Source organism: Nymphaea colorata, chromosome 3, assembly GCF_008831285.2.
Source record: "Nymphaea colorata isolate Beijing-Zhang1983 chromosome 3, ASM883128v2, whole genome shotgun sequence".
Lineage (NCBI taxonomy): Eukaryota > Viridiplantae > Streptophyta > Magnoliopsida > Nymphaeales > Nymphaeaceae > Nymphaea > Nymphaea colorata.
Window position 1 is genome coordinate 18,801,180 of NC_045140.1, and position 19,580 is coordinate 18,820,759.

The window sequence follows — 19,580 nt, forward strand, 5'->3', positions numbered from 1 at the left end:
TTTCAGAAAAATTATCAAATTAAGTTTATTGAAAAAATGTAAATTTACAGGAGTGAGAAGTTAGTGTCGATTTCAATTAGGAATTTTTATATAAAAAATCTCGATCGTGCAGGTGTGAATAATTTCCCCAAAGAAAGTGACGCTTTCTCTACCTTGACTTCACTATCGATCCGTCTTGGCAAATGACTATAGCAAGTTGAAATATCTTCAGGGAGAAACTAACCAGCAGCTAAGGTTACAAATAAATTATCCTTATGCCAGCAATTGAAATCTACAGTAAACTTTTTGGGACTCAAAAAGAAAGGGGGAAAACTATTGGAAGAAATGCATTCACCGTTCTTCTAAATGATACGAATGAAAGATCTTCAAGGATGTGGCAGATGCAAATTCTGGAAGAGAGAGCCGTGAGTTGTTTGATCTCTCTAATTTCCTAGATCTTTTGTGTTTCCATGATTATTAACAAAAGGATTTGGCTTAACCAGAAAAGAGAGAGATTTTGCACAGGAAAGTGTAAAACATGCATAAATCCGGGCTACCCGTCTTAATTTTCGTGTTTTTTTTATCTCTTTCCTCGATCTCGACAAGACTTGGCCAAATTGAACTAGTCGCTCATAATCATACAAAATTTACAGAAACATACACAAGAAAGCATTCAAGAATACTTATGGAAACTGGGCAGGAGAATGACAGCGTTGAAATTTGATGGGATCTTCAAATGAAACTTTTCGTGCGACTTTCTTTATACATACGTGTAACATTTTGCGTTTTAATGATCCTTTTCTTAAAGTTATTGTAAACTAAGATGATAACAGAGAGTAACAACAGCTGAAACAACAATAAAATGCAGAAAAATACGAAGAAGAAGTTGATACAGATGGCCGCAGACACTTCTCAATGTAATAACGGGAGAAACTATATTATTATTTGAAAATCCAAGATAAGGAAAAGTTTACAAGATGTTGGTTTGACATCCATGACAATGTGGAGATCTATTCCTAGTGGAACCAAAATGTTCTCAAGTCCAAATCAATGAGCCTCAATTCATCTCCAGACTGAAACTCACAAAAAACCTAAGAACATTTTGTCCTGCATGTTACCATTGTTAACAAGCCGTTGCCCCCACTATCAAAATCTTCTGAAAGAGAAAAAAAAAGAAAAAGAAGGAAAGGAAAGTATCCTAAAAGAAAACGAAAAAATGAAGGGAAAATAGATGTACCCAATGTACAAAAACCAGCCAAAGTGGGAGAGACAGAGGGAAAGAGCAGCAGAAGCAGCAGCATTTGGTGGTAATGAAGGCCTTCCATGATGGGACAAGGAAAAGGCAAAAGATTGTCTGGTGCGGGATTCATAGCTGGTACATCTTGGACAACGCCTGCAAGACACCGAGTTTCATCTTCAAGAACAAGATGTAATCTGCGGTTCTCGTGAAAAGGCGATCGGCCGGTAGCCCGCTGCCGCCGGGCACAAGCCGCTGAAGCTTCCTCACTTTCACCTGGATCGACTTTTCCTGTACCACCTTCCTTTTTGCGGTCACACAGCGTCGCCTCGGCCACATTTTGTACCGAGATCCGGCAAATACTTGGCCGCCGGCGCTGCACGTTCTCAACGACCTCCCCATACAGAGAGAAAGAGAGAGAGAGAGAGAGAGAGATGTTGGGCAGTGAAGGTAGGGAATGGAGAGAAGGAAAGAGGAAGGTGGGAATGGCAGGAGATGAGAAAGAGAACGAGGTTGTGCTAGTTATAATGAGTCATGTGAGTGTGAACAGGCAGAGAGAGAGAGAGAGAGAGAGAGAAGACAGCCATGTGCAACAGAGTAGTGACTCTCAACGTGAACTTCCCCACACGGGATTACAATTTGTCGTCTTCCTCCCAGTCCACGTCCCCGACACCCTCTTTCTCTTTCTCTCTCACTAAATCTTGCCCTTGATCCAGTGTGGTACTCCCTCTCCCCCACCCTTATAAGGTTATTAGTGTTGTTATTATTCTCTTTTCTTCTTTCTCTGTTACTTTACCCTTCGTCCTCGTAGTCCCCGAAGCTACGTGTAGAGCAAGAACTATCAAACGATGTATGTAGGCCCGTCCGCTTCCATAGCCTCTCACTCCTGCTAGGTTAATTTAGATCAAAATTTGGATAAAAAACAACTGTTGGTCGAGCAATCTAGATGACACTTGAATGAGGTCGAAGTCGTTTTTTCTTTTCCCTTCCTTCTCAAAATCTAGGGTTGCTTTGGACTTGAGCGGAGAGCAATACAATTTTAAACTAGAGTGTTGTGCATCCATCCATTGTTTGCTGGTCGAGCAATCTAGATGATACTTTAAACAAGTCAAAGTTATTTTCTCTTTTCCCTTCGTTCTTAGAATCTAAGGTTGCTTTCAACCTAAGCTGAGAGCAATACAATTGTAAACTAAAATGTTGTGCATCCATTATTTGCTAAGTTCAAAAAAATTTAACTTATGATCGGAGTTCAATAAGTTAAGCTTTGCTACCCAAAGCTCAACAATCTAACTTTAGAGGGATTCAAACTTTTAACCTGATCGATTATGTGTGAACATTTATTGGATCATCCACCTCTCAATATTTAAGATGCATTCTCTTGTTTCTTAGTAGTCATATTTTATAGCTTTTCTTTTGCGTGTGTGACTAATATACTATGTCTATGTTTGTGTAGGAAAGAGAAAGAAGGAGAAGTTGTAGTGGAGTCCAGGCATAAGAAGACATGCATAGTTACGATGATTGCCCAACTTGCCCAATTCAATATGAACCTATAACCTAAACTCAACTAAGCCATGCATGGTTCCATAAACTATATATGTTTCTTCAGTCGAAGTTTGAGCTCGGTCAGGTCATTTGGAACCATGCATGCCTTAGTTGAGTTTGGCAGATGGGCCTCTATGACTATCATGTTAGCAGCAAATTAAAAAGAAGCTGAGAAACCAACCTAGGTCCACAAATTAAGGGCTGCCATCGATCCCCTAATTGCCAGATCTGCATGCTTTATTGGCTTTGCCGGTTCTCATTTGCATTATTAGGCCACTCCACCCACATGCACAAATAAACTAGCCAATTACTTTGTTGTGTTTGCTACAAAATAAAAGAATTAATGTCCCTGATCATCATCCCCCTCTCTACCCACAACTCCCTTATTGTCCCTTTTTATGAAAACCAATCCAACGTGTAGTTGAGATCCAAAACCCCGGTATATCTCACTTATCTAGAAAGGCAAGATTAATCATATGCATAACATATATTTTCCATGTATCTAGATTTTATATATTTATATATGAAGTTATATAATTTAGAACTTTGAAATGGCGGATGGGCTGAGAGCTAGGGTAGATCGATAGATAGGCCTGAAACTTGGTGGAACCCATGACAAGAATGTAGGATCAAGACCAGTATGCAACACAAAGCCCATATACTGGGAAAGTGATCAGGCGCAGAATCCGAGTGGCCTTATGTACACGTGAGTAATTAATTAATAAGGGCAGGTGGGCACAGTGGAGGAAGCCGCGCATATGGAAACATGTGCACTTGTCTCCGGAAACCAACAAATCTTCATTTTTGTGACGTATTCCATTTCATATGCAAGGAAGAATGACTAAAAAGCGGTCTAGTATTCAGATATTTATATACAACGGCTTAACTTTTGCAAAATTGTTTGTAGGAGAGTGTTTTTGATGTTATGTCGTTCCACCATCGTCACATACCTTGCTCAAAATGTAAATTCATGGGGCACTTCAATAAGGTAGGGTAGAAACTGAGGTTTTCCAACATCGTTTTCATAATTTTCATGTTTCAAAATCTTTAATAACTCGGGCGGGTGTAGGTAAATATGTCAAAAGTCGTTGTCTTTTTGTAGATTTTCGATAAGCGTATACATTTGTGTGTGGTCATATTTGAAAAACATTCGCAGCAGTTGCACACATTGACCTGTAGCGAGGGAGGGCCGATCGAGCCCATGTTGTTGCCTTATGGAGGGTGTGACGCGGACTTGTGCTGCCACTGCCTAACCGGCTGCCGGAATAAGGCCGCAACACTTTGCTCTGGGCTTTCCCGCTAGGATGGCCCCATCTGTCTCTTTGCTGCTCCGCTTCTCTTTGTACCTCCGGCCTAACCGATCCACAGTAGCTCCGATCACTCTGCACCGTCTAGACAGTGGTGGATGAAGCCTATCAATGGATTGCAGTTAACCACCATGTTCAGGAACTGGATTCCCCATTTGGCTGACTACCAAGTTTCAGATCAACAGTCAGTGAAAAGAAAATGCTTAGTATCTTCTGTAATGAGTGCAGTAGCTTATATGATAACGTAGCATCCAAATGTTGTTGCACCATTTCTGCAGGAGGAGTGCATTCTCTTGGCTTCAAGGTTACGTGTGCAGGCCGACGGACTCGGCTCCGGCGTTAATCTGAGTTCTCCATCAACTCTGGTGCACGTGTGGACCCACCATCTAGCTAAATCTCGCTAGCTAGAGTGGCGTCCTGCCAACACACGCACGCACGCGCATGCATACGCGCACACTCTGATCATGTGGGGATCAGCATTAATGGGAGACTCCATCTGTGGCCGTGAGGGGATCCATGAGTGGGGGTAACTGATTCTGATGCAAACCCACATGGGTATGACTCCAAAAGAAGACTTCATGGGTATCAAATAGAGAGAGAGAGAGAGAGAGAGAGAGAGAGAGAATCCACCATGATCGTTTGAGGGAAGGGGAGGAAAACTCGCGCGTCCGATCAAGTTGGGGATCAGCGTTGCAAATTGGCACGAATCCCATGCAGCAAAAATGCATTCAAGGCCATGAATCTGATCAGTGTGCACTAAAAATTGACAGATACAGAGAGTGTGTGTGAGATGGGAGGGAGGGAGATGGAGAGAGGCATGTGAGGGGGACCAAGATGACAGGCGAGCCAGCTCCAGCTCATGGCCAGTAACCCTTGAGGAAAGCAAAGGGTGAAGTGGGCCGTGGTGGGGCGGTGGGCTCGGAGCAGTGAGAGAGACATGTGATGGCCTTTGGCTCTCCGAGACACACAACAGTGACTGAGCTGGTGGTGGGGTGGGGTTGGGAGCCCTCATTCCCAATAACGGAACGCACATGGTTGCACATGATCCCTAGCTAAGGCTACTCCTCTCCTTTACCTCCGGTACTTCCGTTCTCTCTCTCTCTTCCTGCTCTCTCTGAGCTGGCGACCACCTTGCTTTGCCGTTTCATTGCTTTTGGGAGACAGAAACATTCTCCTTCCCTTTCTCCCTTCTCTTTCCTCTTTTAAACCTGTCCACTATGTGCATGGCAGAGAAACTCAGAGAAAGAGCTTTTAATCTCTCATTTAACTGCTTTAAACTTCCTCGGCAGCATGTCCTGGCGATGGTGACTTCCGGCTGTAGCTTACAGTTCATCATTTGTCTAATTAAACATGTACAACTTTCACAATAGAATGAAATGCATGCTGCATGCCTTCGCCCGTCGGTTTTATAGGAGAGGCGTGTGGTATTTGCGGTAAGCATTGGATCTTGCCTCGTCCTGGATCCACTTTGGGACAACAGGCTCCCCTAATTAGGTTCTCATTGTGCCGACGATATATCTAAAACCAACAAGAAACCGGTGGCGCTAATGGTGTTTCCCGTTCACAAGCGAAGCCACCCACCAGATGAAACTCATGTACCTTAGCAGGACGACTTTGGGGATTGGATGATCTTATTATTCCATTCATGCTAATTTGTTTGGTGATCTCGTTATATAAACAGATAAAATTCATGTGGGCAGTGAAGTCGAACTTATATGTATCCATTTACTTTTCATAAGACCGGAATTGTTGATACCCACACGGTGGGATCCCCTGTGGATTGATATCACCGTCAGAGACAGATCAGTAGCTGGCGACCGAAGCCGGGAATGAGGTGTCAACCAGAAGAGATAGAATCCAAACAAAATCTTGGTTGTTCATGTTTATCAACCAGGGAAGATGGATGAGCGCTGAGAGAGATCAGGTACATGGACGACAGTGAACTACCACTTGCAACCCAAACGAGAGAGATGACAAGATACTACGGTCTGGCAAACTGACTGTAGTCGCAGCTGCATCGCCCTTCCACACCAGTAGACATCTCATTCTTGTGTCAACAACAACGTAACGTTGATGAAGTGACCCTTCGTGAGGTGACTCCTCACTACCATTTCCTCCCATTTTTGGCAAATGAAAAAAACCCTAGAAGCCTTTTCCAGCCTGCCTACTCTGCATGTAGAGATGACCAATTCAGACATAAAGTACTACTCCCTAAGCCTGGTGTATGTTATATTATCTCAGATGGATTAGATGATGGAAAGTTTGTACTTACTCAAAACAGATGTGGGAAAGCGCAAAGCCGTTCCATTGTAATTGCTGAAAGGTATTCATAGAAGGCCACAACCACACATATACAGCCCCTTGAACACTGACAAATATGAGAGTTAGGTCCGATGAGAAGCTCCATTGTTAACTGGACTGGGCCTTCCATGAGTTTGCTTTTGGATCTTAGCAGACTGATCCCAACACCCCGAAGATTGTTACTTCGCTATCAAAAGCAATTCAGGGAGTCAATGCCCATGAATGCCGATGAAGTAAAGATACAAGTATTTCTTTTGTGAGAAGGCTGGTAATTTTTCGAGTCAAGTTTTTCAAGAATTATGTTGATGATACATTCTGTCCATTATCAACACGGTGACGTGTTTTTTGGTGTGCCCACCCCTCCAACCACTACTTTCATTCGGTATGCTATAAGATCAGACCATGTAAATTAAGGTACAGCGGCAATTAAGGTAAGGGATTCATCTTAGTCATTTATTTAGAGAAAATTTGTTAATTATTGATAAATGACTACAATATTCTATCTCATTTTTTCCTAGATTTTTCTTCAGTTAATCTATCCTGCAAAGGTCGAAGGCCGATATGATTCCTTATGGGGGCATTTGATTGTTCTAGATTTAAAATCCTTAGATGTCACATGTCCTCCTTTTGCTGATGTGATTGAAGATTCATGGTAAAATCTAAGGTTCATGGTTGTGAGAGGCCCAATAATTTCTCCGTCCAAACCACCCAGATGTTGAAATCTTTAATTACAGCACTAATTTCTTCGCTCACTTTATCGCATACAATTGTTTTAGGCAATGATAGCACCTATTCACTAATTGCAGTTTTTAATCAGCATGATTAAATGGTTCACAAATGAACACGAGTAAAAGGATACGTCAACAAGTTTAGGTGCCGAGCTAGCGCTCTCTTTGGACTTTGTATGTGTGTGTGTGAAAAGACGGTGAAGAAAATGAGAAGGAGAGATTAATTATGCATGTTTGAAAACTTAATAAATATAAAAAATTGCTTTTGGACGTGTAAAATGAGTTTTTAGAGATGAAAACGATTCAGACCATTGATTGTGAAATCCTACAAAATTGTAATTACACTTTTAAAAAAATATTATTTTTGCAAATTAATAATTAGAACATATAAAAAGTAATACAAATTATGAAGGGCGTGGTAAAATCAGTTCTCGAATGGGACTAGATAAACACATGATTTCTCATCGCAAACGGTTTAAGAAGCATTTGAATAATGACAATTTGCATGTAGATTGTCGTAGGACTAGAAACTCGGGATGCCAAGTCAAAACTTGACTTAGCTTTAGCTAATCTTATTATGTAACCGGATCACTGCCTAATTAACATGCACCTTCTCCTCTTTCCTTCTTCATCATAAATTGTTCGGTTGGTAGTTAAACAAAATAAGTGGAATCCCAATTCAGATGTGGTACAAGCAAATTCCATGGGTACATATTGAGGAATGAAAGGAGGGGTTAGTAGGTATATAGTTGAATGGTGGGTCTCAAAGCACTAGTCGGTACAGTTTGAGACTAAAAGTTGATCAGTACTTCGAGTCCAAGAATTTGGACTAAAAGTTGATGTTTGCTTAACTGTCGGGTTTTCTCCAATAGTTCTGAATACTAATCATACTTTCTTGATATGGGCTACATGCTTGTCCAAAATCATAAGAAGAGTGATTAATTTTTTAAAAATTAAATTTCAGTATTGTTCTTCAAGGTGGATACGGTTTAGACTCACGAAAAAGGAATAAATGTCATATCTACATGTTGTGCTTCAATTTGATGGAGTTAACACACCATGAACCTGCTAGCTCATAGAAACCTATTTGAATTAATTAAACAAGATTTTTCTTTCGGGGTTATTCAGTTGGAGGAAAATTACCTGATCTTGAACCCTCGAGGGTAGGAAACTTACACCGTGCTTTGCTTTGTGAACTTGATGTTTTGTTATTGAAAGTAAATCAAAGAGTAAGTTGAATAATTCCTTACCTGTAATTAGATATATATTTGTCTGATTAATTAACCTTCACCCAGCTGAAGCTCATTGATAAATTCTTTTAGTCCGTGGTTGGTTGCTGTGAAATCTACGTAATGCTTCGTCGAACACGGATCTCATGTTAGATATGAGGTTTCAGAATCTTAGAGTTTCAAGCAAGATGCTTAAGATAATACGAATGTCTTAACCTGTGACCAATGTGGAACTTTGGTCACGCTAGACATCCAAAGAGGCGGAGAAATATGAGAACATTGGATCTACTTAGATCCCTATGGACATGAGATCTGTATATTTCTATATGGGTAGCTTTATATATATATATATATATATGTATACGAGAGAGAGAGACATGTTTGATGTGTTGTTACATATGCAACATTCATGCTGGTTGCTTTTGATCCGCTTTTGCCTAGAGATAAGATTCATGAATTGATGTACCCATGTTTTATATATTGCTGGCCGGTTCATGCATGGATGTAAAAGTCTGTCAGACTGTTTCCTTTTCTAGTTGAATAAACAGGCCTTAGTAATTAGCTATCAACCTTTCATGCTCCCTTCATTGACTGCAATGGTTCAATGATAGTTGTCCTTCTATTTGAGTGGAAATGTGGAAATATTCACTTGGATAGCGCTGTTGAGGAGAAAGTGGGTTTGAGCAAATCTATGTGAATTGAAAGATTAAAGCGTATATCCCATGATGTACACTTAATGTTTTGTGTTCATCTCTGTTTGGGACTTTAAATGAATCGGGGGACACTTATGATACTATTTAAACTTTGAGATTAAGGGAAAACCCTAAACTTTTTTATGTTAATGAAGGATTAAGTTTGATTCTCTCGCCTCTCTCTCTCTCTCTCTCTCTCTCTCTCTCTCTCTCTCTCTACCTGGACTGGCGGCGCCGAAAAAATCTATTGAAACCGACATCTTCTTCTTCCCCCCTCTCAAATCTATCTTCTCTTCTCTTCTCACTCGGCTGAAGGATTCACGAATTGAAGATCTCGATGGGGTGGCTTCCGGCTTCTTGTCACACATCTCCAATCCACATTAACCCCAACCAGCAAGCTCCACGTGATTCACAGTGCATTCTCCTCAACCCCAGAGGAGTTTAGAGGCCGTAATCATCACATGGAAAGGCTGCTAAGGATGAGAATGCTCGTGGTTCTGGTGGTATCGTCTGAGGTAGTGACTGACGGATATGGGAATCAAGGCAAGTGTCTAACCATTCCCTCGGTGCTTTCCTCCTAGACTAGTCATAGGTTTTACCGAGGTTGAAGGACAAGGAATCGTCTTCTTCATCCGTCACCTTGGCGGTTGTTTTACCAAACCTTCTTGGCTGGAACATCTTGGCTAAACCAGTTTCTCCTTGTCCGATCAAACTCATACAATTCGTATTCTCATTTGGACAACGAGATTCGGAGATCTCAGCCACCGTCGGCTGAATTTGTGCAACACCTCTTCATCGGACGGGTTATTAGTGGCATAAACATAGGTGGCTAACAGATCTACGGCGATTCAAAGTTGAACACAAGTCAATATACATCCAGTTGGGATCGTCTTGATGATAGAAGGTCGGAAGATGGCAGGGTCGGAATTCAAAATCTTGGCAGCCGCCAAAGTGCAACACCGTCGGAATCGGCAGCGATCATTTCCCCCTTGCACCACTAAGGCCCTTCAACCCCGTAACCATCTCGACACTCGTTCCCTCGCACCGACCGATCTAACATCATCTCAAGGGCAGCAACTAGGATCGACGTATCCTCTTTGCTCTCACCCTCTAGACGCACTTCTTTCCTTGTTGCAAACAGTCGAGGCTGAGTTGCACAACACTCTGAGAGCTAGGAGCACTTGCCGACTTGGACAGCACCGCGCATAGGACTCCTCTGCATACTGGCGATCTCTTGAAGGAACCGCTCTCATCAAACGACATTGACGGCTGCCTCCCCAACTATCTTTTGCAATTGGGGTCTCATTAAACACCGGTGCATCTTAAAATTTTTCAGTCAATCAAACACCTGAGAATGATAAATCCATATGTATATGTGTCAGGGAAGATATTAAAACGTTTAATTTCTAAAGCAATACTTAATATTAAGTTATGGTTAAGTTGTTGATAGCACTTTTAGAGGGGGTGTATATATTAGAATTGAAAATGGGTGGATGTCAAAAGAAATGAAAGCTTTTCCTCCGCACTATCATGTGTCATCCATGGGAGGTCTTCATCCAAGCTTTCCTAATCACATCTACACATCCCTCGCGCAGAGTCCAGCGGTTAAAGAATCTGAACAAGGCCTTTCCGAAGGGTTTGGACTGCATCCCCAAGATGGATTGGTAACTGAATTACTGTTGGAGGTAGTTCTATGCAGGATTCTTACCTATGGATAAGCATAAGCTCCAACCAATGCGGTTGATTGGCGGGCAGTCCAAGCAACATTCAATTAGGACATCCCCTTTCTATTATGGCTCCAAATAAAACTCTCAATGCATCATCCACGATCTCAAGTTCTTAGGTTCAAATAAAAGAGTTGAACATGGTGCAACTTTGAAGATTTGAGAGTCAACCTGTTTTGTCTGCTCATGCTCTCATAGCATTAAAATCTCCTAGTAAACAGGTTGGTCCATTCAATCTGTTGAGGCAATGGCTACGTTTAAGCAGTTATGAGGATCTCCTTAAGGGATTTGGGTGGAGCCGTGGAGGTACGCTCCTGAAAAGAATGATGGTTAACGGCACACACATATGATAAGGATGCCAGCATCATGGTAAGGATCGTTTGGAAAGGATCATGGCAAAAATCAAGGTGATGGATTATAGAAACAGTTACAGCAAAAATCAAGGAACGGTTTTGTTGATAATGAATATCTTGTAACAACTCCTTAAAATAAAGAGTTATCTCATCTGTAATGCCTATATAAGGGATTGGCATACTTTGTCAATGTCAAGGCCGATGGCCTTCCGTGGATAAAGAAAATATGCTCCACGTTAATCTCTTAAGTTCTTTTATGTTATTGCTTTATGTTTTTCAACAGCTCCCACAACAAACAAGTCAACTCCAAACATCACCATTCTAGCTATTCCTCCACACATGGTTGCATTTGAAATGAGCACCCAAGAACGTTGAGTGTGCCCCCAAGCTTTCAGTTTAACGTTGTCCAACATAGTGTCCGTCCTGTAGAATGTATAGAGCTAGAGAGAAATCTTCAATAAAGAACTACAATTCCCCTCTAGAAGTAGGTTGGGAGAGCCCTCTAACATTCCACGATAGAATCTTCACAAGAATGGGTTTTCAGCTGTGATGCAGGTCATCCCCATTCACCTCTTGGCGGTTCCCTTGGCCATCAATGGTAGGTTGTATCTCCTCAGACATCGATTCCATAATTTCCACCAAGTCAAGGCTCTCCTCAACATCAGTTGAATGTGACCATCCTAGAAATAGGTATAGTGTGGTTTCCACTATATCTTGATCAGGGAGTTTCTCAATTTTACTATCTGCATCTGTAAGACATTCTCCCTTGGCTGTCCATTTCATTTTCCAACCCCGATTCTACACCTGCATAGCCCTGGCTGGGCTCCCCAGAGCAAATAAATAGAGAGAGGTGAAGGGACTTGCTTACCTTCTTTAGAGGGACACAGGCTCCCTTTCCCTTACGGTGCCACTCCCAATCATCGTTCGACTCTTTTGATAGTTTCTCTAGTAGCGGCTGTCGCCTTAGGCGGTTGCCAAAATGCACCTTTTGTGGCTGATTTGGCCTATGGGAACTCGGGGGTTGGTTTGCTTGGCATTCATCCAACAAACTCATCTCTATAGCTTTGACACCCTCACCAACTTTTGTAAATCCAGCGGGAACAAAGGAGTGAGAGGTGATTTTTTCGTACTTGATTGTTCCCGAGACTCCATGACAGATTCATAGGGCATCTCCTGCTCCCTCCCTCCTGATAAGGGGTGTTATCTGAGGTTGAGGACTTTGATCTTAGCAATCATATAAGAGTGTGAGAGGTCTCAGTCTATACCTTTCAAAAATTGGATCTCCTATTGATCTCCTATACCTTTCAAAAATTGGATCTCTTTCTCAAGTCTTTGCCTTGTTGTAATGGTTGTATGTGCTGATTAGGGATGTCAATATATTTTATTTGAATCGGATATCTGATCAAATCAATAAAAAAAATGGATACGAAAAAAAATTAATATTCGGTTAAGAAATCGGATCAAATTCAGATTTAAGAAAAGACATCCGATCAGATTTAGATACAAATTCAGATTTGGATCAGATTTATTTTGAGATGGATATGTATTCAGATTCGGATCGGATTTATTTTGAGACAAATTTCTTATATCTATTGCTGAACTTGGTAAAATTCAGTTCAAAATTCGGATTCAAAATCGGACATACATATAAAAATCGGATTCTCATTGTAAAATCGGATTATGGATTCAGATTTGGATATGACTTTACTTTGTTTGTATTTGAATCCAAATTTGAACCCAAATATGTGAATATCTAAAAAAACATATATGATTAAAAATATATCCGGTTTGAATCCGATCCATTGACATCCCCAGATATCAGATGCTACAGTAGTTTCCTTCAAATGAAAGATGTCCTTGTTGAAATCAATGTATTATCCCCTTAACAAAATGTTTGTCTGGAACTTCAAACTTCAACGTCTTTCCCATGCAATGCAGATTTTTTTTTTTCCAGAGTAAAACTACTTAGAAAATTCTGATATTAAAACCTTGGTTAGTTGATGATGGTATCCTTGGGGGCCCGGTTGATGCCACTCATTTTTTGTTATTTATTCATGTACATGGCATGAGAAAATTTTCAGCAGATATAATCCGATCCCTTCAGGCTGACTTCTTTTTTCCTCAAAATTTAAGCCTTTCGAACATAACTTGGGTGAACTTTTTTATGAAAAATTACACCCGGGTTTTCATTTTAAAACGTAAGAGCAGGTAAAACTTCTCCTTTTCAAGCCAAACGATGGTGAATTCTAGACTTGGGCATCGGATCGGCTGGATGTCCGAAACCTGGCCTCAGGTTCGGTCTGGCCCGTTTATAATAAAAAATTATATAATTTTTATTATAAAATATATTTTTAATAATAAAATATATACTATTAATAATAAAAAAAGTTATTTAAATGTTATCGAGCCCCATCGGGTCTGAGTACGTACCAAACCGAGTAGTAGGTACCTGTCAGCAGCCCGACCCGACGGTCTGGTGAATTCAGACCCACACCTTATATACACATTCCGTACCACCGTGGGAGCTGGCCATGCCCAAAATTGTTAGTTAATGAGAGGATACTAAAGGTGGAGCTAATGATTAGAGTGAAAGCATAACAAGGTATCTGTATTAGAAGGAGCGGTTGGATCACTTCTTTTTCTTAAAGAGCTAATGCTTATTGTAAGTCCATTCGTGTCATTATTTTCGTTTGTGGGTTTTGTCTTAATCTCATGTTTATAAGGGTGTTGTTTTGTTTATACTCTGCATTTGTGATAACGAGAACAGCTTTGTGTGGCAGCCGTGTACGTAGCAGAACATTTTCACTAAACAACGTAAATATTTGCTTGTTCTTTTTCTTTCTCTTCTTCTCGTTTCTATTTTCTTGGTTTTGTTGGTCAAGAGAGTATGTGAGGGATCTTTGCGTGTTCTTTCTTTTTCTCTTCTGGTTTCTATTCTCTTGGTTGGTTAAGAGAGTGTGAGAGAGCATCATTCCTAAGACAATCCTGGCAAAAAAAAGAAAAAACAAAAAGAAAGTGTCCGATCTTCCACAGATCCGACTGTCTCTACGCACCAAGGGCTTCCTGGCTGAGGATGAGCACATGCTGTGATCTCTCTATAAAATATCAAAATGCTCCTCAAGTTAGAATATAACATTTCAAAAATTCTAATCTAGTCTATGTAAAAATTATAAAAATGATATATTTGGCTTCTCCAGAAAGAATTTGGAAATTCTCTTTGGAATTTTGTGTTCTCCAAAAAAAAAAAAAAAATGTTGGCTCGGCCCTGATCTGAGGGCTCCTTATTGCTAAATTTGGTTCTCCTTCAAACGCAACAATATTGGGTCTGCTGGTGGGATAGTAACCAGCACAGCAACAGGCATTTTTTTTCCCATCGCTTGCCTCGAAAGGTAGTAGTAGCTGAAAGGAGGCGGTGTTTATCTTATGCGGCGGTTTTATCCGTTGCTAGAGATTCCAAGTATTCTGTACCTGATTTAGGACGGTCAATAAATGGCCGTCCGGTTGCTTTAGAACAGCGTTTGGCGCTCTGCAGTGTAGTCTGTACGACCAAAGAACCAGGTTTTGAGAAAAAAGAAAGGAATAAAAGGTCTTTTGGAATTGCAACCCAATGGCATAAGGATACGACTATTGTGGTTTCCTTCAATGAAGCTACCAAGCCTGAGGGCAGTTGCAGGCGCGTCCACTCTGACCTCCTGCAACAAGAAGATAACCAACTTGGCTAAATCAGGGAGGCTAGAAGATGCGATCAGACTGTTCGACGAAATGCCTCAACGAAATATCGTCTCGTGGAACTCAATGATCTCTGCTTACGCCAAGAGCGGAAGAATTGGCGATGCGCGGCGTATTTTTGATAATATGCCGATGAGAAACGTGGTTTCCTGGAACACCATGATGGCGGGTTATGCCCATGGAGGCTGGTGGAACGAGGCAGCGGAACTGTTTCACCGCATGGGAGTCTGCGATGACTTCTCGTTCACTCTCATAATAACAATCTACTCTAAACAAGGGAAGGTGGACGCCGCAAGGAAGATCTTTGATAAGCTTCAGGAGAAGAGTCCTGCTATCTGGAATGCGATGATCACTGGGTATGCCCAAAACGGTGGGACTGATAACGCGCGAAAGTTGTTTGATATAATGCCTGCCCGTGACGTAGTTTCCTGGAATGCCATGCTTGCGGCGTACACGCAGAATGGTGAGATGAATTCTGCTGTTCGGCTTTTTGAGGAGATGGTATCGAGAGATGATGTGTCTTGGAATCTCATGATTGCTGGTTTCCTTGAAGTTGGTGATATGGCTTCAGCTTGCAACTTTTTCGAGAAAATGCCAATGCCTAATGTTGTTTCTTGGGTGACCATGTTGTCGGGATATGCCCAAAATGGTGAAATAGAGAAGGCACGGGAAACTTTCAGTAAAATGCCTGAAAGAAATGTGGTGGCTTGGAATGCAATGGTTGCTGGATATGTGCAAAATGGTAGGATTAAAGATGCTTATGAAGTGTTCTGCAGAATGCCAGCGCGTAATGCTTCGTCATGGGCTGCTATGATCACAGGTTTTGCTCAAGTTGGTAAGCTTGATGAGGCAAAGAGGTTGTTAGATGAAATGCCTTTCGATAGCGTGATATCACAAACTGCGATGATATCAGGATACATACAAAGTGGGAGATTGGAGGACGCATGGAAAATGTTTGTTCAAATAAAATGTCCTGATACTGTCTGTTGGAATACCATGATTGCCGGATATGCACAGTATGGAAAAATGGATGATGCTCATAGTTTATTCAGGAAGATGAAGAAGAAGGATGTTATCTCATGGAACACCATGATTTCTGGTTATTGTCAGATTGGAAAAATGCCTGAGGCAATTCAAATGTTTGAGGAGATGGGCCAGAGGAATGCTGTTTCTTGGAACTCTATTATTTCTGGTTTGACTCAGAATGGACTCTATAGTGATGCACTGAGGTATTTCGTCTTCATGTTAAGGGACGGTAAAAGACCAGATGAATCCACATATGCTAGTGCCCTTTGCTCCGGTGCCAACCTTGCCGTGCTTCAGCATGGAAAGCAGCTGCATGATCTTGTTGTGAAAAGTGGGCGTAATGCTGATGTATTTGTCGGAAATTCTCTTATCACAATGTATGCAAAATGTGGCAGGGTTTCAAGGGCAAAGCAAGTGTTCTCTGAGATGGTAAACATTGATTCCATTTCATGGAATGCATTGATTGCTGGTTATGCATTGCATGGCTATGCAAACGAGGCACTTGTGCTGTTTATGCAAATGCAGCAATCTGGTGAAGTTCCTGACGAAGTCACACTCGTTGCTGTTCTGTCAGCATGTAGTCATGCTGGACTGATCGATGAAGGATTATATATCTTTCATTCAATGGTTGTTAAATACAATATTGTGCCCATAGCTGAGCACTATTCGTGTATGGTTGATTTGCTTGGACGATCAGGTCGGCTGGAGGAAGCATACGAACTAGTGGTCAACATGCCTATTGAAGCAAATGCTGGTACATATGGTGCATTACTTGGAGCTAGCTATATTCGTGGTAATCTAGAGATTGGAACATTTGCAGGGGAGAAACTCTTAAAATTGGAGCCCCACAAGACTTCAAACTACGTCCTGCTATCAAACATGCATGCTGCTTCTGGCAGATGGGAGGAGGTGGAAAGAATCAGGATGTTGATGAAGGAAAGGAGAGTAGAAAAGCTACCTGGGAGTAGCTGGATTGAGATCAAAGGGCGAGTTCACTCTTTTTCTGCTGTCAACTTCTCACACGATCTGATTGCAGAAATTTGCAGCACTCTTTGGACACTGTCCACACAAACAAAAACAGATGGGCATAAGCCAGACCTGCGATATTCCTTTTTAGACTTTGGATAAATGGGGATTCTTCTGAGTCAACTTATAATGAAGTCCCAACTTATTGGGATGAATTCCCAATCTATTGTATGTCTGAAAGGCAGCTCAATATTTAATGATGTTATGCTGTTTAAACTAGTTCCTAGATGGTGGTCGCTTTTAAAAATGTGATGATGAACAAGCCGAAGCTACATTTTGCCGGTGAACTTTCATCATTGTCCCTGGCAGATGGTACTTCATGACTTCACCAGTGCACGAAACTGCAAATGCAAAAGCTACTTCTTGCTATGTTGTGGCCTAGGACCAGCTAAAGGGTGAGCCATCTACTGTGATTTATTACCTACACTCATCCAATTTTGCTCCACCCCTTGGTTCTACCAGATATAGGCCCATAACACAAAGAAGTTTGAGATGGAGGACCGCGGATAGATACTTTTAAAATTGTGAGCTAGTCATATTAGTCATAGAGGCTGTCAGGTTGGTGATCTTCATAAAGTAAAAACACCAATTTATTGGCTGTTACCTGTTGTTCTTTCCTGTTGGCCGGTTGAGAAACTGTATTCGCCATGGAAGCTGCAGAGGCATATTTTATAGACTAGTTCAACTGAACGTTGATACCCACACTTGGCCCTTGGCTAGTTGCTTTGCACAATGAAGCCGATATATAAGATTTATAATCATTGACAATGCATAAAGCAACCATGTGTAGTTCTGAGCGTCCAATAAAATCAAGAGAGTCCACATATGGAGTTGCACAGACTACAGAGCAGTGAAGTAATGGATTGGATCGTTCTGATGTTGCCTCTGGATCAGTTTTTTATGCAATTTTATCTTCCACTTTTGATGAAAGGTATGTCCATGACTCCATAGTTCTTGTACTGTTAATTGTCTTGGGTTTCGAGGCCATAGTCTGTGCCTTTGTTTTGACAATAACTGAAATAATCTCTTATTGAGTCAAGTTGGGAAATACTGCAGCCCAGATTAAATGGAAAATCTATTTACTTTCTCCCAAAATTTTTTTGGTTGGTTGTGCTACTTATGGAGAGCTTTGTGCATTACGTGTGCTTTTATAATCTGTGCAATAAGTTAAGCCATTAAGGAAGAGGGGAAACTAACTACTCATTTGTTCAATCTATACCTTCCAGGGAAACAGCTGGAGGTTTTTCCCCTACATTTATTGAAGATATGGACAAGGATGTTTACAGAAACAATAACTCCCAATGGGGCTCAGATCATTCAGGTTGTGGGGTCCCAGTTCCGTTCTTTCTCTCCCTACTCCACAGTATGATTTCTATTTACAGGAGCCAAAAAGAAGAGCAGTGGTGCCCTTTGATTTCCCATGACTATCTTCTACAGCTGCACCTTCAATCAACACAATTTGTTATTAATTCCTTTCCTGCCACTGATAACTTCAGTCAAACATATCTTCCACTTTTCATTGTTCATGTCCACTAGAATTCTCCCCGAGCGGGTATTTATTTTCTCTATGCATTGGTCTCAACCCCATGATTCCAGAGTTACAATGTCCTGAGCAGTCCATTGGACAAATGCATAAATGGATTCACTGATTTTGTTTGTTTTTATCCTGCCACCAGTCTTCTGCCTGATTTGAGTGTGGAAGCTAAACAAACATTACGCTCCATCCTTCAGGTCAATCCCATTTGTCCCAAACTATGCCAAATGGTTTCCAGGTCCTGATATTAATTCTTCTCCAGTCCATTTTAGCTGCAGGAGATACTTTGAGTAGACTTCTTAATTACTTTTATATCCTCTGGGTTCCACTTGTGCTCTTGTTATTCCTCCCTCCGAGCTAGACTATAAGTCTGTAACCAATTCACTGGAGCCTGGTTTGCATAAGAAGCTGCCTCTCATAATTAATGTATCTAGTCCAGCAAGCACGCAGGTACCCTTGACTCCCATATCCATCTTCTCTGCCCTTCCTTGTTGCCTTTACATCTATTCTCCTGCCATGAGGTTACCCTATTGATACTCTCTGATGGATGAGAAATCCGTTCAAGCTTGTCAAATCCTTTCCTTAGAGAGGCAGAAACACTAGTTCTGTTACTCGTAGAGAAAACAACTTTGTGCCTCTCTACTAGAGCTCAGCAGGAAATCCCTCACCCTCCAATTTAGGAACCACTCCACCAGTCCACATTCTTTGGCCCTGATGACTTTAATGAGTGGTTTATGGAATCATCTACTAGTCCCTTTGCCATAGCTCCATCTTTGATGGCCAAAGAAACTGTATTGCTTACACCTTTGTAGACTGCCAAAACTGCTTACCAAATAAATGAACCACTAGAATGTCTTTCATATGTCCATAAGCTTTGCTTTCTCATATATTTGCTTTTACCAACTTTCGCCAGCTGCATTCAGTGGTGAAGATCTTGCTGGCTAAAATAGCCAGACGCAAGGTATTATACTCCTAATCTTTTATGATCAACTCTTCGCTCCTTTCTGGGAAGACATGGACGTTACAAGGACTATTCAAAGTAGTGGCTGCAACCGAGTTGATGCACTTAGGGTGTGAGGGTGTGGATTGGGTGTTGCTCAGGTGCAGCAATGTATAATTTTGTTTTCTTTTTCGTTAAATCATTTATAGAAACACTAATTGTTAGTTTTGTTA

General features: G+C 41.3%; 2 protein-coding genes across 2 annotated transcripts; one reads left to right on the forward strand and one right to left on the reverse strand.

The window, feature by feature from the left end:
* Positions 1-895: 895 nt before the first annotated feature.
* On the reverse strand, positions 896-1,728 carry LOC116250948 (transcription factor PAR1-like). The gene has a single exon (XM_031624958.2). It carries the CDS (start codon positions 1,616-1,618, stop codon positions 1,346-1,348), a length of 273 nt encoding a protein of 90 aa, XP_031480818.1. The 5' UTR covers positions 1,619-1,728; the 3' UTR covers positions 896-1,345.
* A 12,528-nt stretch (positions 1,729-14,256) lies between these two features.
* Positions 14,257-19,580, forward strand: LOC116249665 (pentatricopeptide repeat-containing protein At4g02750-like). The gene is made up of 2 exons (XM_031622852.2): positions 14,257-17,804; positions 18,100-19,580. Exon 1 carries the CDS (start codon positions 14,735-14,737, stop codon positions 16,973-16,975), a length of 2,241 nt encoding a protein of 746 aa, XP_031478712.1. The 5' UTR covers positions 14,257-14,734; the 3' UTR covers positions 16,976-17,804; positions 18,100-19,580.

Coding starts and splice junctions, on each gene's coding strand:
- LOC116249665 (XM_031622852.2), top strand. CDS start 14,735: ATGAAGCTACCAAGCCTGAGGGCAGTTGCAGGCGCGTCCACTCTGACC.
- LOC116250948 (XM_031624958.2), bottom strand. CDS start 1,618: ATGGGGAGGTCGTTGAGAACGTGCAGCGCCGGCGGCCAAGTATTTGCC.